This window comes from Thamnophis sirtalis, unplaced genomic scaffold (genome assembly GCF_051295495.1).
Source record: "Thamnophis sirtalis isolate CommonGarterSnake01/CBP01778 unplaced genomic scaffold, rThaSir2_p1.2 scaffold_5, whole genome shotgun sequence".
NCBI classification, from domain to species: Eukaryota; Metazoa; Chordata; class Lepidosauria; order Squamata; family Natricidae; genus Thamnophis; species Thamnophis sirtalis.
In genome coordinates, this window is record NW_028261385.1 from 49,323,881 (window position 1) to 49,349,941 (window position 26,061).

Sequence of the window (26,061 nt, forward strand, 5' to 3'; positions counted from 1 at the left end):
TTCTAGCAGCTTCAGACAGAGATTATTTGATTTTTGCTTTGTCCACCATATGTATGTTTATAGTGGTAAAACATAGACTATTTCATTCAAAAGTCCCTTGTGCTAGGAGAAAACCATTTCCTCATACAACATACATTATCTCTGATTTTAGTTCATACCCCTTTCCTCTCTGTATGTGTGTACCTATGCAAATAACATGCATAAATCATTTCAGACTTCAAACTTCAACCCCCAGTAAGATATGTTCATGGATCTGCAGTAGTATAGAAAGTCTTGTTCCATGAATGGAATTGCGGTAATATAGGCAGATTCTGATAGAGATTTGTTTCTTCTATCAAGTTACTTTCATTTCAAAAACAATATAGTTTATGTTCCACATAGTCTATTTCAGCTTCATACTGCTTGCTGTTACACTGTAGATGGTGGTGTTTTCATAAAACATATTCTCAATAAATGTAACATGATAGTATTAAAACTTTTTTTCCCTGAGGGCAGTAAAAAAAAATATTCACAGCTAGCGATATGGAATGAAAGTGCTCTAGTGAAATCCTCTTAGCTTAGCTTTGAAGTATTAATGTGCTCTGTTCCTTATGAAGATGGATTGCGAGAATTTTTGCTACACTTGATATAAATGTCTGAGTTTATCAGTAGAATAATCCCTTTATATTAAAGGATAGGCAATTAGATGTTAATTCATGTCACAGTGATGAACATAATCAAGGTCTAATAGCAGTTGGTATCATATCTTGTACTCGGCACTTTCATGATGTAAATTACCCTTTTCCTTACCTAAATGCTTCCTTTGTAATGGAACAGAGCATATAATATTTTACATGTTGCAACATAAATCTTCATAAAACATCTTTTAAAAGGCAGATGCATCAATTAAAAATTACAGAAGGGGCACTGATGAAGATCTTCAAACACTGATCTCTTTAGGATGACTTTTCAGCAAGCTAAAAGAAATAAATTATGGCTAAATATCCTGTAAATCCTATTTTTCTAGGTTATTTATGCCATAAACAAAAGATAGTCTGAAGTGAAATGTGATAAAAACATGATTAAAGAAAATGAAATATTCCTATTCCACTGATTTCTTATATGCTGCTTGGAAATTTCTCCCCTAGACATTGTTCTTTTTGGTTGTTTTATTTTTCTAATAAAGCCATTCAAGAGTCAGGCTGATTTTTATTTATGTATAGTTTCCATTTTTTATAGATACTCTGCTTTCTCCTGAATTTGAGAATCTGCAGCTGGTCTCCCTGTGGACAGTTAGAAAACTGATATACTAAAACCAATTTACCTGATGGAATCATGTCTGAATCCAGGAGTCTTGGCTAATTGGACCAAACACAACATATTAATAATTCATCTTTTTTATTTGTAGTAAGAGGAATTGGAGCACAAAGGTTGGTTAGACCTGGAGTGTAGGTGGAGTACCAGTGGTCTACCATGTTGCTGCCGAGAGATGAGTGAAATGGTTCAACACCAAAATAATTGTTTTGAATTTTTTAAGCTGAAGACAACACATTTCTATTCAGGGATAAAATTGGCTACTTCGGGTGGAATTGTTTAGCATGTTCTGTATGTTCCAAGCAAATAGGTTATTGTTTTGTGAGTTGTGTTTGGATTTCTTTGATTCATTTTTTTAAATGAAAAAACCATCATAGTAGCAGGCACTGTTCATGTTCCTGTTGGCTTAAGCTGGGTGGGATGATATAGGAGTGGCTTACTAAATGGTTGCTTACCCTTTCTTTATATTGTGTGCCTTTCCTAATTCTTTAAGATTGAAAAAATGAAACTGAAATTTTTTTTAAAGGAACTTCCCAAGAAATCAGTGCAACACAACCCTTTGATTTCAACATCTTTAGTCATTATGAAATAAATAGTTTACACTAAAGACTCATATAATGGAATCTTTTAGTTAGTATGGTCTTCCAAAGCTCATTTATTCAATATTTTGATACTGTTTTTAAAAACCTATCTTAAAAATAACATGAACATTGGCGGTTTTAATGGTATTATAAGTTTGTGGAAAATCTTATTTTAGTACTTTTGTTATTTGATAGCATGATATACAAATTAATGTTCTATAAATATCCAGTTAACACTAAAAATATCTACAAGTGTTTGCAAGGCAAGCATTTCTTCTGCAGTAAAACTATAGTAATTATTATGATTTCTGTGATTATATTTAATTCTCATCCTCAATCCTATGTTCTTTATTTGGACTTGGCACTGTTTTAATCAAAGCACTTAACTTCAAATATTACATTTGTTTTTTCAGTCATTTGGTACCATATAGAAATGTTCTCTGCTTTTTTGTTCTATAGATTTTGAGTTCTATTTTTATTCTTTGTAGTTAAAGTGTGTTCTGTCTTAAAAATTGATATTATTTAAAAGTGATCATTGGGAAAGTTTCTATTGACTAGCCACTAATTAATAGGAACTAAACAAATAATGGTTTACTTTAAAATATTACACAATTGAATATATGATTTGTATGTTCTTATTTATTTTCTATTTGCTCAAATATGCTAGCACTTTGTTGAACAAATACAAAGATAACATCTGGTAAACTTACCTGCTTACATCCAGAACGCATCACCAAATCCATTGTTTATAGCCAGGCTCTGTGTTGCAATCTAATTTGCTCTGACTTACTTAACTGCTTGGAATCAAATCAGCCATTCAGGAAACTGAACTACCTACTCAGCAATCAATACACAAATCCATAGAGCAAGGTCAATGAGACAGGGACAGTACAGATGACAATCATTTTAAAGTACAAACATCAAAATATTATAAATTCAGGGAAATCTACAGATAATATATTTAATTGTGTATAATTGAACTGTACCTCTAAAAAAATTCAAAATAAAAAACTAGTATAAGCTTTGAAAAGAAGACCTGTAAGGCACTCTGTGGGGCTGACCTTGAAGAACAATCGGAAGCTTTCCCAGAATGCAATACCATGGACAGTTTTTGGCATTTTTTGCTACATTCACATAATACTGCCGCTCCATGAGGCACAATGAAAGGTGTTGTTCGCCACCTATAAAGCCCTACATTTATGTATGTATGTATGTATGTATGTATGTATGTATGTATGTATGTATGTAAAATTTAAATGGCCACCAAACTCACAGGTGACTCTGGGTAGCTTACAACATAAAAAATCCACAACATAGAAACCAGAAAAAATTACCCAAACCTATGGCACAGCAACAACTCAACCACTTGATCTCCATTTGGGATTCCCAGGCCTACTGATAAAGCCATATATTTAGTATCTTTCAGAAAAGCAACAAGATGGGGGGCATAAGGCCAGGCGACTTGCAGGTTTGCTTCTCTCCCATTGTTTCCGCTCATCCCACCAGATCTAACAGAGAAGATACGTTTCAAGTTTCTTCTGTAAATAATATCATTTTGTTGGAACTAGGAGTCATGCTTTTGTGACAGTGCCTGCTTATGGAATAGCATCCCCCCCCCCCAGCCCCTAGATCAAGATAGTTTCAAACTTGTTAGCCAGTTATTAGGCTCTGAAGACCTGGCCCCAGGTCATTAAGCAAGCTCTGCTGTTAATGTAACTTTATGAATATGTTTACGAAACATATTATTTACCTCAAGCATCATGGATTGTTGTTTGTAAATAGTTTATTTTAATCTTTGTATGTCGGTCATTGTTGTGAGATGGGCAGCAATATGGGTACCATAAATTGTTTAAATTATTTTTAACAATACCATTTTTCTATATGGCTTTGTTTGAGAAATTTGAAAGGTATTATAGTTTCTAATTCTAAAGAAAACAAAGATTTTCTTTGTTGCTCATTTCCAAACCTATTCCTGTTTCCTACAAATCCTTTCAAATGTAGCGCTCAGAACCAAATACAGCAAAATAGAACATGATTACTTTATAAGATTTAGAAGTTATTCTTCTGGTAGCTTAAAATTGCATTTGCTTTTCTTCAAAGAAAAAGGTAGCTTTATCACACATCTGGCTTACATTCAATTTCTAACCAATGTCATCGTTTTTTTCACAAGTACCATTGCTAAATAAGATATTCTCCATTCTTTAAGACATATGTCTTGGATTTTTGTGTCCTTAAGTGAAATTTTGGAGAGTGTGAGAGCTGGTATTAGAATTAAATCAAGCCATTCTTTCTTACAAGTGCATTTGTCTTGTTGACCTATTTGGAAATTATGGCTTCCCAAGACTATCATATTTGCTTATTTATCTAGTGAAACTTTTCTTTTGACTGAATAGGAGAATATATTTTTCTGATTATATCTATCCACATTTCTCATTTTACCAAGAATCTCCACAATCAATGTTGGCAATGCGAGCTGTAAAGGGAAGGGAATATCATAGAAACCCCATTATTTTTAGAATGATCACATCACTCCGATCATGAGGAAGACGTAGCATCATTTAATAGGAAAAAGATCTTTTAAAGTGTTCTGTCAAATTGGTTACACATTTTAATAAAACTTGGTCTTCAGGTGATTTGGGGAAGTTTTCCACAAGATTGATGCAAAAGCTTGAGAAGAATGCCCCAGTTTATCAAAGAACAAATGCCTTATGGTTAGAAGGTAGTGGGTATAGGATCCCTTATGTCTAATTTCATAAGGTTTTATTTTTGCTGATTTAGTTTGCTCTTTAAACTACTGTAAATCACCTTGAGTAATATGAGAGTATTAGTGAGATTGCTAAAGCTGTGTATAAATAAATTCATCTCATCCCATGTTTAACTTATTTTTAGGGGCTTGACTATAACATATTTATGGCTATTGGAGCATGAAATATTTTATGTAAAAGCAATCTACAACTGTAACAATTATTTTCACATCCATTTTCTAAAGAAGCACATAATTGCACACTTGAGGCTATGTAAAGGCACTTTGGATGTTGTTGTTATTGTTGTTGTTGTTAAAATGACTAATGATGGGCTGAATTTTATTTACAATTTTCCAGTGTTTCAATCTGATCATAAATGTGATAACATTTTTACTGAAGTTATAAATTAGAACCATATAATCTGTGATAGGCAATGTAGGTGAGAACACAACCAAAGGGTTTAATAGAGCAGTTTGTTTTCTTGAAAGCTTTAACTAAACAGTGTGTAATTAAGTCATCACCTCTTGAGTCTGTCTGTGTATGGAAGCCTAGTTCTTTGGAACACTTGGTAAAAATTTCAGGATTTGGTAATTAAACTAATCCCTCTCATACTCATGCCATTTATATGAAGGCAGTTGTTAATGATTTTATGTAATAAATAAGCACATCTCTGCAGTTTGAAATATTTTGCGTTAAAAATAAGTCTTTGTAAAAAGAAAATCCCAAACATCTGATTTAGATTCAGGAGAATTAATTAGTTTAGAATAAAAAAATGTGTATGCTGGATTTTTTTATTCCTACTAATATATGTATATTTATTTGAATGTATTACAGAAAAAGGATGTTTCTTTTAAAGCAAGGGAGACACATCTTTTCCCTTTTGGGAATGCATTTCTAATTTAATTTTAGACCCTATGGGTGTTGAAGAAAACATGGAGATATGGCACCTAAAATTAGAATTCTTCTCTTTTTGGCAGTTTAAGTAAAATAAGATCCCTTAAACCTCATTGAAGACTATTTTGCTTCTTAGTTGTAAAATAAGATAGAAAGGAAATCTTAGGGGCTCTATATGCTGGAAACCATATATAAGCTACAGTTTACTTACCCCTGCTGTGATCTATCCCGGGGCTAAGCTGTGTAAGACCTTGAATTCCAGGCATATATTAATAAATGGATTCTTTGAAAATAAAACCCTGACTATTATATTTGATAATTCTCATATCAGTTTTTTTTTTCCTTTTGATCTTAATGAGCTTTCAGGGAATGCAGTAGGATAAAAATGCAAATAAATTCCCAAACTATCATTTAAGAAGTTATTTTAGACACGCAAGTTAGACCCCACCCCAAGGGAGAATGTGCTCTGTACAGAACCACAATGCAGTGTCACAGATCCAAATGAAAATAGCTCTGTGAGGTTTGCATCCTGATAGAATAGGAAGGAACATAGATCTGTGGTTAGAACACATAATTTGCAGGAAAAAAACTCCAGATAACATGATGGTTCCAGGTAGATATGAGAAATATTCTTCCTGTACCCCAGTACATTTCCTATTACAACTTGGAGCATGCCTTCCCAAAAAGCCTTTAACTTCCCATTCTGTACATTACATCTTCATATATCCCTTCACATCTTACATTTTGTGGATTACTTTAATGCAAACATCCCAAATGTTTTGTGCCGTTCTTAAAAATAGAGTTGTTATCACTGCATCATGTAAATAGCACAGATCATTTCCAATAATGAATAATGATGAAGCAGAGCATTTTCTCCTGTAAGTGCTTACATATCAGCTAAGAGATAGTAGACATGTCCTGGGCTTATTGTAGCTTACTGTAAATTGTTTTCAGTGAATTGAACTAATTTTGGAATTGAATTCAATGATGAAAATGCAGGCTAGATTTTTTTATATACATAAATAAATATGCATATGGTTCTGCTTAAGCCTTCTATACAATGTGCAGAGTTCGTCTTGTAACAGAAATATATCTAAAATAGTTTTTTAAAATTTAGTATTAATTAAACTATAATCTTGATATTTTTATTCTTTTTACTCAACCATCAGATTGATTGAAAAGCATAGCAGAGAGTACACTGTCTCCTGTTCAGTCAAGCGTCACTAATGAGAGATAAATGGGAATATCACCCTGTCATGTCTCATTGCTTATCTGTCTCTTTCTCTAGGAGGTGATTTTCTTTCCTTTTTAAGAAAGAAAAAGGATGAGCTAAAAACCAAACAGTTGGTGAAATTCTCATTAGATGTTGCTGCTGGGATGGCGTATCTTGAATCCAAAAACTGTATACACAGGTAAGAACAAGTCATATGATCTTTTAGTATTAAATACATAAGCATAAATGAGCTGTAACAAAATTTCAGGCTCATATCATATTTATTTTACTTTACTTATTCGTTTGGGTTTAGGCAAAGCATACTTAAATCAATCACATCCTGGTCTATCAGGTAATATATACAGTATATCAAATTGGTCAGCTCTCAAGAGATCATAGATAGCTACAGTTTTGCTAAGAACCAATCTAATGTTGAATGGTACCCCATTAAACTACATTCTTCAAGTAGTATCTGAGAAACAAATACAGCTTCAGAAGATGGAATAGCTTCCAAATGTTCACATCTCTGAAGATTCATCTCCCGTTAAACATTTTCTGTTAGTAATAACAGTTTTTCCCTTCTGTCATGAAGAAAAGAAGGAATGTGCTGAGACACATTCCAGCAGGAGCCCCACTCACTTATTATCCAACCAGAATGAAAGCCTGTAGCATTTGCATCTCAACACTTACTCAGTATCTAATTAGCACTTCATACCCATATTTCAAATGATTACCATTCAATCAAGGCAATTCTATGCCTTCATACCCCAGTTTCCCTTCCCTAATAATTACAGATGCTACATTGACAGTATGCAGCAATACAGTGTCAGAATAATCACTTAATCACAAATGCTCTTCATGCCAGGCTTTCCCTCCACCCCCAACTCTGAATTAGCTAGTAGTTGGATATCATTATCTGGTGCTCCCACCATCAGATAGTTCTTCAGATTGTACTGCTAGAGCAGAGAAGTTCTCCTGCATTTGTTTTACTGTCAATTTAGTGGAAGAGGATTTAAAAATGCTTTCATCTTTTAAAAAAAATCATGGATGACATGGTATTCTTGTACTACTTTGTTATAAGGTCTGCAGAATATACACGCAGATTGTTCTGTCTTTCATTGCATAATAATCACTTCAGTGGCCTGCAGGCTACTTAATCTCCTGTGCTTCCATTAAATTCCAAGGGAACATACCATGACAAATAATAGTGATACCATCAGAATCCTGCTCTTGAGATACAATTTAAAAAGTTTTTCTTAATCTGGAGAAATAAAGTGAAATAGCCCACCCACTTTCTGTGATGAAGAAATTTCAAAGGCCATTTGGACCCAGTTCTAAGCAAACATGGTTTTCCACCCTTTGAACATTTAGTTGTTTTACCTGTATTGAGTGGGAGGAAACCAAATTGTGAGCGTCTGGAGAAACAGTACCTGGGCCATGTACTTGTTTCCGGTTCCCTTTTTCTTTTGCCTGGCAACACTATCAACTAACTAACATTTACTATTTGTAGTTTAACACAAACCAAATAACTGAACTACAGATGAAATCTTGTATCTTTCCTGATAAATCCTCAGATATTTTGTAAACATAGGCAATACACTTGTATTTCTCAAAATTGGATTATCTTATCCACATATACACAAGCAGAGCTAACATAATGCTAAAAGGGATTGGAAATTAGTCCAAAAACCATTCAGAATTATAATAGATTGGGGCTGTCTGTACAATTCATAACTAAATAATTATTTACTATAATTATTTCAGATTCAGATTTGAATATCCAAGTATAAAACAATGTTTTCAAAGGGGCAATATTTAAATAGTTTTTACAGAATTTATATTAACTGGATACAGCAAGAAGAGGTGATTTTTATGTGTCTCAATGTTTTGGGGTATAACCATATTGTTCCAGAGATAAGGAGTATTTGGAAAATTCCAGAGTGCTCTTGTAAATTTTTTATTTGAACAATTGTTTTCAAGCTGTCGTCTGTGCTTTGAAGCACATTAAGCAGAGAATTCATTTCACAGTGTCATCCACCAAAGCTTTTATAGCAATCAATATTATCCAATGCCATTTCATTTATTGCAAATTCAGTGTTACTTATCATACTGATACTGCAATATTATAGGTTTTTGTATCTTTTAAAAGAGAATTCTTAAATAATATTAAACAAAAGCTTGAAAGGAAAAATGTTCCTTTAAATTCTCAGTAAACAAAACATTTCACATAATCTATATGTATTTTACTTGCATATCATCTCCTTTTTCAGTTTTCATTCTCTGTTTGTCTATATAAATATTATGAGATTGAGGAGTTTTTGTTCATACATTTATAGTAGTGTTTAGTTCCCCACCATTTAAGCCATTGACGGAGCAGAATACCACAAGACCATTAATGGACAACTTCTCTAGAATGACATTTTCTTTCTCTTCTTTCTGCCTTGGAATCGCTTGTTCTATTACTTATGTAAACAGTCAGATTTTCAATTATATGATTCTACAATATTTGAGCCCATTGAATACTTTCTTAAAATAGTAGTCTACTTATGCTGTTTATGCTGACTGTATACATCACACTTCAGTTTTGGCAAGTTCACTGAATTCAGTAGTTATTTGTCCTCATAGATCCCCTTCAAATCAACACCCTTAAAATGTTGGCTATCCTACATCAAAAAGTTGAATGCTTCTATTTTGTTAGTTACTATATAACTTTGAGACCATGATACTAGAACCATTTTAGTCATATGATATTTCACTGTATATTGAAGTTATGGTAAGAAAAGCAGAAGTTTTTCTGAAAAAAGAAAGACAAAATATCTTAGGCATAATCATTTGTATTATAGTACTACATTTTAAAATTAGATATTGCATTTATGGCAAGATTCCTAATCGTTAACTGATGCTGTATTTCAAAATAATTGGTACCGATGCATAGAAAAAATAATTGTGTTAGATTTTATTGTCTTTGAAAGGATACTTTCTTAGAAGAACAACACACAGTTCAAATAAAGGTTAATATTTGCTTTATTATTTTCTTCTATTCCTATGAAAAGTCTTTATAAAAAGAGACTAAAGTGGATCCAAATAATGAGATTTTTCTTCATATAATCATGTTTTAAAGGTCAAAGAACAGGAAATGGATAGATTCTCTAGATAAAAGATTCAGTTATTTTGCATTATTATAAATGTCACAATCTCTGAAAGAGAATCTTTCATAACACATTTTCTTCAGATTCTTCAATTATATAAATCTGCTGTTTCTTGTTTTGAAATAGCCTAATTGAACAGTATACCTCTAACTTGCTTTTCATAGCCTCCAAAGTGTATGTATAATGAAGGTCAAGGGAAGCTGTGAACAGCATCACAGCACTTTCCCCCCACCCCCCCACCCCCAAGATGGTGACACGCTTAGATGCTGCAGCTTTGAGCTCCTGATGCCACAGTAGAATTAGGCAAAAAAATTTTTTAAGATAAACCAATTTCATTGTATTTAAGTACAATGACAATAAAGATTATACTTCTAGCTGTTTGTCTGTTCCCTCTGCCCTCATTTTCCTGAATAGTAGTATTAGAACGAAATCTTATCAGGTTTGTTTCTGAGCTGGGAATAAAGACCTTGGGCAGTTGCTTGAATCAGAGATGAAGTTTATTCCAAGAACACAATATACAAAAATCAGCTGTCGGAGGTGGCTGCTCTAGTGAACTAAGTGTTTTCTAAAAGATCTATATAGAGGAAAAACTTGCCCTTATTTCTTGAAAGTGCACCCTCTAGGAATTCCTCTCTGTAGTCAAGCTGAGTTTGTGGTATTCTTAGTTTAGCACTTGTTGATCGAAAACAGTGATCTCTTTGGAGAAAGGAGACTTTTTAAAATTTGATCTAAGAGATCTTCCTAGCGTATTCCCGCAAGTGCTGGGTCCGCTTTTCAGATCATTGAACACCACTTTGCAAGGTCAACTGCGTATGCAGGGTGCAGACCTTCGACTTGCATATCTTTGTTGATTTTGTCTTGCCATCTCTGTTTTTGCCATCCGCAAGGTCGTCGGCCATTGACTTTTAGTTGGTAGGCAGTCTTCGAAATGGTGGAAGGTACTGCTTTCAAGACATGTCCATACCAGTGGACCTGGCCTTCTCTCATCTTCTCTATAATTGGTGCCACACCAAAATGTTGTAGAATGGTCAAGAGATCTCAAATTAAAATTCAACTAGGAGAGGGGAATGTTTACCTTTTCTTTTGATCTTCATCTCGGGACCTATTCTAATTTGTGATTTTGAACCTTTTGTCTTGATTACAACGGGATAAATCAGAGGTGGGTTCCTGCTGGTTCGCAACTCTTCAGGCGTACCAGTTCCAGAAATTTGCCGTACTTTTGCGTACCCATTCCACAGAGGTGTGGCCACGCCCCCATACTGGTACGCTCCCCTGCCCTGCAGCCCATTTGCAAGGCGCTTCTCAAAGAGAAGGAAGTGAGGGTGGGGCTTCTTCAGAGGACCCGAGACAAGAGCAGAGTTGAAGTCCTCTCTGAAGCAGCTGGAAAAGGTACGTGTGGGTCAGTGGGAGGGGGAGGAATTCAAACTTCATCCTCCTGGTGCTGTGCGGGGCTTTGGGCAAAGGCTGGAGGGAAGGACCCTAGCTTGCTTGTGGTCTCCCTCCTCAAGTGTAGTTTGATTGCAGGCGGAGCCACGTTGCCTTTTCAAACCTGTAATCAGTGAAGTTGGGCTGGATTTTTACATGGTGGATCCTTCCAGGACTGGGGAAAAGTGTGTGTGCTACAGCATGGCTCTTTGCCTGGTTTCCTGCCTCCTCCTGTGGTTTCCTCAGTGCTCACACGTGCTCTCCCTCCCCAAGTGTAGTGACTTCCTCCCCAGGCCCCCATCCATTTCTCTTTCTCTCACACACACACAGCTGGATAAAACTATGTAAAAATCCAGCCCAGCTTCACTGATTACAAGTTTGAAAAGGCAACATGGCTCCATCTGCAATCAAACTACACTTGAGGAGGGAGAGCACAAGCGAGCACTGAGGAGACTACTGGAGGAGGCAGGAAGCCAGGCAAAGAGCCATGCTGTAGCACACACACTTTCCCCCAGCCTCTTACTTTTGGAAGGCTCGGATCGGCTCCCCTCCAGCTTCTCTGCCTATCCTCTCACCCCAGCCTGCCAGCAGGAGGTGAATGGGTGGGCTTTATTGCTTTCCAGGCATTCCCCACCCAGCAGGCTGTATTTGCAATGGGGGGGGGGGGTTGGGGAAGGCAACGGGTGAATGAGGGGGATGGCAGAGTAACTGCTTTCAAGTCATTGGAAAAGATATCCAATCCAACTTGTGAGTGTGTGTGTGTGTGTGTGCGTGTGTGTGTGTGTTTGTTTGTTTGTTTGATAGAGAGTGTGTAAGAGAGGGAAGGGTGTAGGAGAGATAGTCCAATCCAACTTCTGTGTGTGTGTGTGTGTCTTTGAGAGAGGGAGGGAGAGAGGGAGGAAGGAGGGGAGGGGAGAAGAAAAAGAAAGAAGGAAGGAAACTTCTTCTCAAAGGAGAAAAACAAATGCTTTAAATCGGAACTTAGTATGCCTGGCTGTGGAGTTCTGGGAGTTGACGTCCACAAGTCTTAATAATTTTAAATTGAAAAGGTGCAGGAAAGAACAAATTGGTTATATGGTTGTATGTTATATGGTTTTATGTTTTTGAAGTTTTGGGGTTTGTGCAATATGAGCATTGTGTTTCTAAAAGGCTTGTGAATGGAGCCAAATTTTCTCTAGGGTCATTATCTCATTATCTCTATCTAGCAGGCATGTGGAATGAGCCTCGGGCAGGTTTCTTTGTTAGCAGAAAGAAATAAAAACAGCACAGCAATTTAGGGCTAGAAGGTTACTAGGAGGTTATCTAGTCCAACCTTCTGCTGCAGCAGGAAAAGTTACATTGTATGGATTATTTTGGTGCCTCTAACAGAGAGGAAAATTGCCAGAAAGGAGAAATAGTTTACTAGGACAAGGCTGCCATGCAGAGGAAGGCAGAAATAGTCCTTGACTTATGACTACAATTGAGTCCCAAATTTTGGTTGCTAAGCAAAAGCATTGTTAAATGAGCTTCACCACATTTTACCCAATCCATGACATCTCCTGTGAGTGACATCAAGTTGGCCACTCCCACCCGGTCACATGACTGCCAAGCCACTCCACAAAACAGGCCACACCTACAGAATAGGTTCTAAAAACATTGGAAACCCACCACTGGGATAAATGTACGGTGGGAGGATTTTGATTTCCTTCCTATAATCAACGTAAAAATAACAATGCCCCTGCAAAATAAATTTAAACACAACAATGAGTATATAAGTCTGTCTTGCCCAGTCTTCAACATATATCATATGGGATACTATCAGAATATATTTCTTATTCCATACTCTCTGAAATGTTGTGCTGCAACCAGGAGATCTTGCCTTTGTGCCAAAAGTATGACGATCTCAGCTGATCAGCAGGATATTTGAGGATGGAAACATGAGTCTTAGAATTCTTTTATAAGTAAGGATTCTATCTTCCATATTTTAAACAGTTTTAAAATACGGAATCTTCCTAGCTTGTTCATCTTCTCACCATGTTAGCATTTTGTAAGTTTGTCTTTATACAATACAATGCTCTCTCTATTTTGTTTTTCTGCTTTACACTGAACCTTGCAGATATGAAGACTAAATGAAAACTCAATTCTTATATTTATAAGCTATGTGGTATGTATGAGGGAGGAAGTTGTAACTGCTAAGCAATACTTGAATTTGAGTGAACAATGCATTCAAAAATGTATTTGCAGATAATTCTTCTAAGTTTAACAAGGACATTAATTATAATTAGTGGATATTTTCACTTCAGCTTTTATTGCATAGTAACAAAATCAATACTCAACCATTGTTCAGAAACTCTTCAATTGGTACTTAGATTAACCAACATACACACATCCCCCAAATCTCAACTTTTAAATTAATTATATAGGCAGCGACCTCTCCCAACAGATTTTGTACCATAGTAACTGAGGGAATTTTAGTTACCTCTGGAATCAAAAGACAGAAAGTACCATGTACAAATATGTGCTTCTCCCTTAAAATTAGAATTTAGTATTTGTATGTTGCATATTTTATTTTTTGTAAACCAGCAGATTCCACTAGCCCAGTCAACATTTAAAAACATAATATTGTTGGTTCATTCATGAAGTTCTTACTGTATGCTTATATATAGGGACATCCTTATTTATAGTAAACAATGTTTTCTTTTCTACTCGTTATTCCTCCTATATCAGCAGGAGATCTGCCAGTGATTGGTTTTGTCAGGCATCAGCAAATGGTTGTGCATCCTTAAAGGCACTGCTATTAGTCTGATCATCTCTCCCTTGTCAGAAAATGAACAAGATTAACTATTACATTTTACACATCTTGTCCTCTACTTTCATTTTTGCCAGGTTTTTTTCTTATGTAAAAAAAACTTCATCGCATTTAACAGATTGTTTAAAGCACAACCAAGAAAAAAAAAGGAGAAACAAAAAGGAAATATTTACAAGCTAAGTAAAATTACTTAGTAAGAAGTAAAAATGGTAAATAAGAATTTTCCAAGTAATCATACGTTAGTATTATATAAAATATTCTTCACTGTTACTGAAAGCACATCAATGATCAATGATGAGCAAAGTAGCCAATATGATAAGCATACGTAATCAAAATAGAGAACTAATAGAAATTTATATTACATTTAAGGATATATTTTGTCAAAGTTTGTTAAAGTGAAATTACCATTTGTCTATGAGTTTCTGTTTTGTTTTGCTTTGTTTTAATTGATAACCAATAGTTTTATGGAATCTATACTGTAGATATAGATAACATTTCAACTGTAATTGTTCATATCTACATTCAGCATCCAAATAAGGGCTGAATCTTAATTCACATTTAAATTAAATAGTTATATTTTCCATATTGGTGCGTTGTACATACGGCAACTTTAGTAATATAGTAGTAATAATGGGACAATATTATTAGCAAAAGTATATCACTTGTCTGCTTAGTTCTAAATTGTTTATATCCTGGGCACATAATCTGGTCCTAAGCTATCTGGAACTCTTTAAATTCAAGATAATTGAAAGACACTTCCTGTTCGTCTGTAGGAACTGTTATTTACTCTTTAGAATTTCATGTAGAAATCTTTCTCAAGTCTACTTGTAATCCTGAAGATGGGGTATGATCTTTTTGAACGTGCTTTATCACTGAGTGAAGCTTCAAACTGTGGATCAGTTTGGTTCTACTTAATCTGCAAATTTATTCTTTTAAGATAAGAAATAGATGAGTGGCACAAATTGGAATTAATATTTTGTAGAGTGAATTATTTTTAATGGTATCTGGCCAATGATTTCACATTTATCTAACTATTTTTGGTAAATGTTGTTAATCTAAATATAAATTTAATCTGTTTCTTACACAACAAAGGCAGATTAGTAAATAAATTTATTGAATTAATTGAGATGTTTTGTTCTTTTAAAATTCATTCTTTCCAGAAATAAAGGCATCTTGAAATTACTGAAACCAAAAATACCTCTGATTTGATATTTTGGTTGTTAATAACTCTTAACAACCATTCTTCACTAAATAATATTCACAATACAACATATCTGAGAATGTTTTTTATCAGTGTGCTAATGTGCTAAGTTGAATTGAAATTAAATATATGGGTTATTGACCCTGGCATTTGTCATTTACAGATATTTATGTCCTTCAACAAATGTTTCCCATTTTGTTGCACTTATTAGGAAAAGACTTATAAAGGCTTTCTGAGCAGCTTAGCACTAGAGTCTTTAACATGTCACTATCCTTACATTTTTCATGTCAAAATAGCTGTTTTTTAAGATTACTCCAGAGCTTTTATTAAATCACAACTGAAAATGGTTCTAATTTTTGGTTCTCTTAATTAACATAACTGTCACCATAGAAGTTATATAAAAGCTATCTGCAGTTAGGAAAGATAAGTGTCTAGACTACGCATTAAATAAAATACTTTTTGGCCACTTATGTATCTTTCTCATTTCTCTTTAGAGTCAGATCTTTATGAGAAAAAAGTTAGCTTGATAAAAGAACCTATATTGACAATAATATTTAATAAAGAAAACTATTCATAATAATATTACCAGTTTCTTCACCTATTACATTTATATACTCTAGATTTTAAAAAAACAGCTGGGTTGATAACCTTGTAAACTCATATTTGGTATAATTTAAACTGCACAAATTCTTTAATTCTGGAATGTCTATTTATTGCATTTGCTTTACTTGATAAAATGAGATAACAAGTGCTAGGAATATATCAGAAAAGATCTAAAAGACAGAAAATAATTTAGTATACTACAGATAGATGGAGGGATGGAGGGATGGATCGACGGATGCATAGATAGAGAGATAGAGATAAATAATACAAAGACTATTAATCCAAATTTCTGAAGTTACTTCCAACATATAGTCAATTGGTTTACTATAACATTATATTGTTGTGTATTTAGTTAAAGGGTAGATATTGAAATGAACATAAATCATCTTCTGATATTCTCCAGAAAGTAAAATTTACAAATATCATTTGTAGCTGTTTTTCATCTCTGAAGTAAATTATGGTGCTCCATAATGAGATTGGTCCTTATTAATTTGGAGAAACCTCATTTGCATGTTATTGTCATTATCTAATTAATTTATATGCTAGTGTGTGTCTTTAATTTGTATTGTATTGTGTGTGACTTTCTTGCCAAAATCCAGTTTAGTTTAGTTTTCTTCATAACTAACAGCAACTGAGAACTAATATGAGCAGCATAGCCTAAATCAGAACAAGAGCCTCTATGGATGCTGTCAAAAAATATTCATTGGGAGAATCAACAATACGGTTTAGAACAGGGGTCTCCAGACTTGGCAACTTTAAGACGTGGACTTCAGCTCCTAGAGTTTACTAGCCAACATTGACATCCAGAAGTCTTAAAGTTGCCAAGTATAGAGTTCTCTGGTACAGAGAATCAACATTTTTACCCATTGCGCTCTTTTTGAAGGATCCTAGGTTTACACAATTATTGTGCTTTTAAATATCCTCTGCATCTTTCAGTGTCATTTATCAGTTAGAAGGCACAGTGATGAACTCATACAAGACTATGTAATCAGGTGCTGGATGGGTTCCTGCTACAACAACCCAATTAATAACTGTTACTTAAATAATCAAACTGATAACGGACTCTTCCCATCATTACTGTTTTCTCTCCAGAGTCATATCGGATAGTAGTTTCCTCAGGAGAACAAGCTTGGCAAACAGCAGTTAGAAAATTGCTGCTTCCAATGCTATCAGCGCAAGTGAATTTCAGTGCACCCAGTCCTCCTGTTGTTTCCTTTTCAGGCTTCTGCAAGTATAAAGCATAATCAGTACATCAATTACTGAAATGCAGCAGTGAAGATAAAAGCAGTTTCTTCCACTCAAGCAAAAATGATAATTTGGTTGGCAACTCCAAAAGAAAACAGTCAGGCACTCCATCTACAAATCATTTGGCAACTCTATCAATTCTACATGCCATCTTTACTGTTAAAAGCTTCATGCTATCACATTGTTACATAATAAACACAAATTAGATTGTTTTAGGCAGTTATAATGGTTTTAATTAAGAAGTAACACTGTTGAACTGTGTGATACTTCTGACAAGGAATTGAAACTTTTCATAGAGTCTGCAAAGCCCTCCTCCCTCTCCCACCCAGCAATTTATTCCAAGGAATTAGGGAATACTCAGAGCAGAACTGCAGGTATTTAAGAATTGCTGAGAAAATGGATGCCTCGGAATTTGTATTTGTTTCTATAATATGAAACTATGAAAAGTGTTATATTTTAATATTCTAATGATTCTATATTCACAAGTGGTAATAAATGCCTGGCTTCTGTTAACAAATTATTTGAAGTAAAGTCTTCAATGAACAATTATTATGTTTTCTTAATTTGGTTTCATTAACTGCACCTTATTGTATTTATTTATAAAATTTATAGGCTATCCATCTGACCCCAAGGTAACTCTTGTATGTATTCCAGATATAACGTTCAGATAGTCCTGATTTACAACCACAATTGAGGTGATAACTTCTGTTGCTAAGTCATGCAGTTATTGTGACTCTGCACCTGATTTTGCAACCTTTGACCCTAGTCATTAAATAAATTATACAGTCTTTAGGCAAATCTAGTTTACCCCATCTAGTTTGCTTGTGGAAAGCTGCCTGGGAAAATTGCAAATAGCAATCACATGACCCTAGGACCCTGCAACCATGATAGATACATTCTGGTTGCCAAGCACCCAAATTTGATCATGTGGCTGCAGGGGCACTGTAACATTATAAGTGCATGGACCAGTTTTAAGTCACTTCCCCCCCCCAATGAAAGTCAGTATACAAACAGGGAGTTTTCTTGGATTCACACCTCCTGGTGACAGCTATAGCCAGGAGAACTTCTGCACAAATAAACCTTGTATTACCGTTGCATGTATTCTTCCATCATGAGGCACTACACAAGTGTCAGCCTCTGTTTTGCTGCTTGCTTTTCGGCTGCCATTGAAACGGGGAGGGAGGGCATGGTGTTTGGGTGGGAGGAAATAATCTGTGCTGGAGGACTTTTAATTGGGAGTTGCTCATACCATTTGTTTGCGCATGTGGAAGGAGGGCAGTTTCCCGCCAAGGCCAACTGTCCAGCATACCAACCTGATGATGATTTTTGAATATGTCTCCCACCTGATAGCTGTGGAGATATATGATTGGACTTTGGACTAGGGTACCAAGGGGAGGGGAATGAATCTTGTATTGATATCTAATGCTTTCGCGCTCTTTTGCTCAGATCCAGCTTTGCTTAGCTTCTCATTACTTAAAATCAGTAAAAGTACACTTAATTCTGCAAAATGGAGTTGAGTGGTTTCTTTCTTGGTTATTAAGTGAAGGAGCCGCAACAACAAGTCATTCATACCTTAGTATTCTCTCAATTGATCTATTGCAATGTGCTGCACATTGGAATAACCTCAAAGCCTCAGCAGGTCTAGAATGCATAAAGATGTATGGTTTGGGGACAATTATCACCCACCTATGTGACACCAGGTTAAGTTAGCTACAACAGACTTCTGAGTACAGTTCAAGAGATTGCTCCTTTGTGAGTCCTACATAGCATGGGACCCGGTGAGGCTCTTTTCCAGGCATGAGGATAAGATATTAGAATAGGATATTAGTTTGGAAACTTCAACGTAAGCACAAATGTGCAATAATTTGTATTTTTATTGCGCCTCAGTATCATTTTACTTGGTTTTTGTCTTAATATGATTCTTTGTTCTAGTTCATTTGTTACTCAGAGTTTTTTGTGTGGCCACATAAATTGGTTAGATAAATAAATCAGCTGGCATTGCTGCAAGGAAAGAGCTTCACAATATCTGTGATTAGGTCCTAATATAATATCACTGTAAATAAAGTCTTAGCAAACACGGTGGTAGATTACTGAAATTGGGCAAACATAGGATATGTTTTCCAACTACACAAAATAAATGTGTTAAGACAGAGAAGTTGAATTGCAAACATTTGTTTCAAGATATAAATGAATTATAGGCAAAAGCTATTCATGTTGTAATCTCACATTTTGATTCATCCCATTGCAAAAATCATAAGGAAAGAAGACATTATATAAATCAAGAGGGAGTTATTTTTATATGTGTGTAGACAGAACACACAAAAATGTATTACAGTGGGTAATAAAATTGCATCAAACAACTTGAAAATGCTAAGGTACATTTACCTGGAGCAACTACTTCAGTCGTAAGAATAACAACAATGTTTGAGAATATTTTTAAAATACCTTATTAATCTTCTTAGTGTGACAGCAGCTTATTTTAAGCATATGGGTAAGAACAACATATACCTTTATTCTGTAGTTTTAGTGTGTGTAAGAGTGAAACATTTTCTTAATTTGTTGATGTTAATAAGTATGAGAGGATGGATTGAGGACATAAGATGCAACAAATGTACTGGAGATACAGATTTCTAGATCTCAGAACAGTAGCCACACTCACTAGGGCCATATCCACACATCTGCTTTGCCTTGGTCTCCCTCTATACCAGAGTCTACACGAAATCTAAAATCTTGCTGTCCCTACAAGGATGCTCATGGAAAACATCCAGAATAGATCTATACTGAGCTACTGTCCACAGAGCTTTAATAGGCAACATTCTAAGCAACATGATTGGCAGTTCTTTTATGTGAAATTTCAGGGCCACCCATCATCATCCAACATGTGAACAACCTTCTCCAATTGACCTCAACCGCATTTTTTCCTTTTCTCCATTTCTCATTAACTTCTTGAACTGTTAATCCTTTAGATAATTGACTGTTTGACCTAATGACCACTAGATGGCAGCAGGAGTCCGTCTCCTTATCTTTCTCCTCCTTCCAAGATATGAGATGGACTGCAAATAAATTTCATAAATAAATCTATATCCCACTTTTATTATTTTTACAAACAACTCAAAGTGGCAAACAATTTGTCTGAAGTTGGTGTAGAGTTTCCTGCCTAAGCAGGTGGCTGGACTAGAAGTCCTCCAAGGTCCCTTCCAACTCTGTTATTCTATTCTAAATATCCACCTTGCTCCTCCTATTTTCTCCACAACAACTCTGTGAGGTGAGTTGGATTGAGAGAAAGTGATAATTATTTTCCAATTTCTGAAACCCATAAATGTAAGAAATCACAATACAGGTAGTCCTTGACTTACAACCACACTTTTGATTGTTAAGTGAGACATTTGTTAAGTGGTTTTGTCCCATTTTACGACCATTCTTGCCACAGTTGTTAAGTGAATCATTACAGTGGAAAAGTAAGTAGCGTGATTGTTAAGTGAATCTGGACGCCGCATTGACTTTGCTTGTCAGAAGGTCGCAAAAGCTGATCACATGACCTTGGGACACAGCATTGGTCATAAGTATGAATCAGTTGCCCATATGATCATGGGAATGCTGCAAAGGTGGTGAATGTGAAAAATGGTCATAAGTCTCTCTTCATTACCATTATAACTTTGAACAGTCATTAAATGAACTGTTGTAAGCTAAGAACTACCTGCACTGGCCTTCATAACTAAGACCAGACAAGAATCCACCGTCTCCCAGATATCATATTTTTTGTTTGTTTGTTTTGGTTTTGTGTTGTTAAGATATGATCACTGGAAAAATGCTGGAGTTTAAGAAAAAAGGTTAGCTGTCAGGATGGATGTGGGAGTTGTAGACTGTCCTAAGAATATAATATGACGAGGAAAAGCACACAGGGGAAAAGCAATTACAAAACCCAGTCTACAGAAAAATGACAGTTGCATCTTTCTAATGTGCTCTCAGTTTGGAAGGGTAAGCCAAGGACATGCTAGTCAATTTCAAGGCTTTGCACTGTGTAGATCAGTGTTTCTCAACCTTGGCGACTTTAAGTCCTGTGGACTTCAACTCCCAGAATTCCCCAGCCAGCTGTACTGGCTGGGGGATTCTGGGAGTTGAAGTCCACAGGACTTAAAGTTGCCAAGGTTGAGAAACACTGGTGTAGATGAACCATTGAACATTCTGACCACGAAATGGCAGCAAAGAATTATCCTGCTCGCCAGTATTTGAAATGCTAGAATTTGAGAGAAAGGCTAATCCTGTAAGCCAAAAAAGGCTTACCAATTTCAAGAATACATTATTTGAGGCACCCACTGGATCATACCATTTTAAAGAAGGGGTCGGATGCCAACAGAAGCCAGAATTCAAATCTCCTTTGATTAATCCCCACTGGTATCGGGCACAAAGTTTCTCCATTTGACTAATGAGCACCTACTAAGGGTCCCTACTTATCAGATGGTGTGACAAAATCGAGTTTCATAGTAGGCATACTCAGTGGCAGCTCTCCTCCTCTGGAATAGCTTGCGTCCTGAGAAAAGGGTGGTTTCCACTTGTATTACCTAGCTAATATAAACATGCCCTTGCTGGATGTTTTTTTGGTGGGGATTATTATACTACTCAAACCTTTCTCATTTTTAAAATAATTTTTATTCGGAAATTATTTTTATTTCTCAAAAAAGTATTTTGGTTTTTTTTTTCAAAAATATTTCACTTGAATAAAAGAAAAATAAATATATAAAAGGAAAGAAGACAACAAAATAACAGCATAATAGAATTGGAAAGACGTTGGAGGTCTTCTAGTCCAATCCCATGCTCAAGCAGGAGACCCTATACCTATACTGGTTTCAGACAATCTCTTCTTAAAAGCCTCTACTGAGAGCACCTACAATACCCTTAAAGATTTTTTTTTAAAAAAATCTGACCTTCCTTATAGCAGCTACAATCAAAATTATTCCTCCTCCTCCTTAAATATAATTGTAATCAATCTCACCCTTTTATTCAATACTTTTTCAATCATCCAATCTAAAAACCATCATCCTAAGCTTAAAACATGAAAACAGAAAGGTCGCTGCTTCTTTACTGCTTTTCTTCATCACCAGCACAAGCAGAAATGTTTCTATTTGTTAAAATAGAAACTAGTTTGGAAAATTTTGAGATTATTTAATCAGTATTCTTGGTGGAACTTCCTTTTGCAGATCATCCCTAGAGCTGCATAGTACGCTATAAAAGCAATGCTTCAGGGTCTAAATTTGTTTTGACTACAGAAGTGGTAATTCTAACATGAACATCCCATGTCACTTGGATGTAAGCATCCATGCTTCCCATAATGCAAGGGAACTGCTTTGCTTTGTTCATTTTCCAATCAGGACTGATTCTGGCAGGTATACCTTGCATCTGTTCAGATGAGATAATGTGGCTAATATGTCTTGGAGGAGTTTAAACCTGTTACTGAATACTGTGGAAGTCACATTCTGTCTCCACAAGGCTGAATTTGCATCCACATTGAAATCCTCCAAGATAATTAAAGTCTCTTCTCCTGTCTAAGTAAGAGAGAAGTTTGCTTAATATGGGTATATGGGTCATGAATGAATAATAGCTTTGTCTGAAGTTGAAGTTTCAATTTTTCTTTCTTGCATTTCTTTGTAGTTTTTGAGCCTGTCATGAAATATTCCTTTGAGTGGGCAATTTGCTTATCCATAGCAACACAATATTGTATTTTAATAACCATGAAATAAAGTTCCATTCCTTCATTCAAAATGTGCATATTTTCTGAAATGTTCGTTCAATATCATTGCTCAAACTAGCATAATTTATCACCTTTTATTAGAATGACTTTAGCTTATGCCTAAGAAAAAAAACAAGTAAATCTGTGGCTTATATTCAATTTGCATATAAATAAAATTCCATTTAAAAACTATCATTTATCATCTTAATCCTTAAAGAAATCTTAATTCTCAAAACATAATTTATTATTGATGCATAGCAACCAGTCTATTAGTAGCATTAGCAAAGTTGATGAAAGTAAATAGGAAATTCTTCATACATCTTTTATCCAGGAGTAGCTATTAAAGCTGTAAGTATAATTCTATGTATTAAATGCTTGTGTACAAATAGTTTAACATAATTTCCTTTGGACAGCTGTGCTCATAAACAAATGGGAATTAAGCTCTTTTGGAGTGCTTTTAAGAATATTTGAGTTGAAAAGAGTTTCTCTACTGCAGTTTTCACCAGGCCTTTCTGCCTTTGATTTCAGATTTCTGTTTATTTTTAGCTTTGTTTGTCAGCAGCATAAATTCTCCAATTATTTAAATCTTTGAGAGCTGCAGTAAAATGATAGGAAGTTGATCCTCCAAGGGCTCCAATAATAAAAATACTAAAATACAAATGCAAAATTACCACGATCTTAAGCCATGTCTTGAGGAACATGGTGCTGGTTCAGTGATGATAGTATGGTAATTTTTTTAAAGAATATAGGAAAGGACATTTCCCCATAATTTTTTATACAGGCAGTCCTCAACTGACAAACCACAACTGAACCCAAAATTTCTGTTGCTAAGTGAGACAGTTGTTAAGTGAATGTTGCCACATTTTATGAACTTTCTTGCCACAGTTGTTAAGTGGATCACTGCAGTTGTTAAGTTACTAACATGATAAGTGACTCTGGCTTCCCCATTGACTTTGATTGTCAGAAGGTTACAAAACATGATCACATGACCCTAGGACCTGCAACATCATGAGTCAATTGCCAAGCATCTGAATTTTTATTATGACCATGAGGATGCTGCAATGATTGTGTGAACATTGGTCATAAATCACTTTTTTCAGTGCCGCTGTAACTTTGAATAGTCACTAAATGACCTATGGTAAGACAAGGACTACCTGTAGTTTTCTCCAAATTTCTGCTCTATTTTGAAAACAACTCTTAGTTTTGATATGGCATACTTTTAGTGTGATTGTGCTTTAGTTCCAAACATTGATTAAGTGACTGATAACCCAGGTTTATTATTTGTACAAATAACATGGCAAACGCAGCCACACCTTTCTCCTGTTTTCCCCACAACAACAACCCTGTGAAATGTTTTGGGATGAAACTGATTGACCCAAGTTCACCGAGCTGGTTTGATTATTACATTTCTACTCACCCACAGTAAAACAACAACTTCATGACAGGACAAATTGTTCATAATGTAATGCAAATCTTAAAAGTTCTCCTTTTAAGATAGAAATCATTATGGTTGCCTGATCAAAGGCAACAAGGAAAAAGGTTTGGAAAATGATTCCATTTTTTAAAACAGGAAATGCAATGGAGTCTTCTCTTTTTTCCATTCCTCATTGTAGACAGACCTCTAAGAATGAAGGTAACAAGGACACGTACAACAATACTCCTTCATCCTCTTCCTGGAACCAAAAGTTGACTTTTACAAGATTTCATAATAGTTGAACAAGACTAGAAGCATCATTGCATTCCATAATACAGTGAGATTTATCGCAGGTGTATTATACGTTGAGTTTTCATCAGTCTGTCTTCTTTTTGTTCTCCATCCTCTCTTGATCTTTCCTAATACAGCCCCCTCCTCCTTTTCTTCTTTTATTGCTGCTTTTGTTGAAGGAGAAAGAGGCAAGACTGTGAGCTTGTGTCTGAAAAAGAAGGCTTTATGCATATTCATGAAGGTGGTAGGGGGGCAATTTATTTTTATGGCTGGAATGCTTTATTTTACATGTAATTAATTTTAATCATCAGTGTATTAATTCTATTAATAATTATTTGATTTTTGCCCTGATCTCCCCCCACCCCTTTTTGAGAGTGTGGCCTGTAGCAGTGCATTTGCACATAGGTACATAGATGCACAATTATTTGAATGGGAAGTGCATGTTCCAACATTCAATTCAACTGGAATTGGCAAACCTAGATTAGCAATGTAAAGAAATTGTCTGTGTCTGTGTCTGTATGTATCATTTTAAAAGCAGACTTTAATTCTTTTCACGTAAATACAGTATTGCATTACACCAGGGTATACTGAAATTTTGTTCTTCCTTCTCACCCCCCCCCCCCCGCTACTGTTAGCTATCTTACTTCAACAACTATAATAAGATTGGATTATTTCAGTCCTCTCTGAGAGTTGTAAAACTTCCAAATCTCACCAATTTTGGAAGAATTTAATTGGCTGGCTATTCACTTCATTCGAACGGTTGTTGTTTTCCTGTAGTGCTCTCCAGATGTTTTAAATATCAACTTCCATCAGATCCAACAAGTACAATCATTGCCAAGGAATGTGAAAGGTGTGGATCAAAATATATACTTCCAATATGTCCTGATATATTTGATCAAATATTTCTTAAAATGAAAGATAAACTTAAGAGTATGGACTTTAAATTTAAAAATACAGTTGAAACATGAAGAAACAAATGGTTGGCCTTTAAATCACATATCTCATTAGCAATCAGTAGTAAAGAAAAATATTTTGGAGTACCCTATAGTAATAAATACAAAATAAATATATTTTAAATATTAAATTATAATGTTTCTTTCTCTTCTGCATTAAACAGTTGTGAGAAGCTGGACTACCTTTTATATCCGTGATGGCGAACTTATGGCACGCATGCCATAGGTGGCACATAGAGCCCTCTCTGCAGGCATGCCAGCCATCACCCCAGCCCAGCTCTACCGTGCATGCATGCATGCCTCCCGCCAGCCAGCTGGTCTTCGGGTCTCTACTGCACATGCGCAAGAGGCAGGGTGCAGGCAGGGAATGTGTAGGGGAGGGTGTTCGCTTTGCATTTTGGGGGCTCGTGCCTGAAAAGCCTCCTGCACCAACCTGGAAGCCAAAAATGGATGATAGGGGGTGGGGTACATGCGCGGGGGGGGGGGGTTGCTTTTGGCATGCAACAACAAAAAGGTTAGCCATCACTCTTCTATATCAA

At 35.4% G+C, this 26,061-nt stretch overlaps 1 protein-coding gene across 4 annotated transcripts in view; it reads left to right on the top strand.

The window, feature by feature from the left end:
* Positions 1–26,061, top strand: part of FER (FER tyrosine kinase) — a 128,666-nt gene that overhangs the window by 93,949 nt on the left and 8,656 nt on the right. For all 4 annotated transcript variants that reach the window (XM_087715786.1, XM_087715785.1, XM_087715788.1 and 1 more), the window contains one exon: positions 6,801–6,924. In XM_087715786.1, the coding sequence (XP_087571912.1) occupies positions 6,801–6,924 (124 nt within the window). The remainder of the gene's footprint in view (positions 1–6,800; positions 6,925–26,061) is intronic.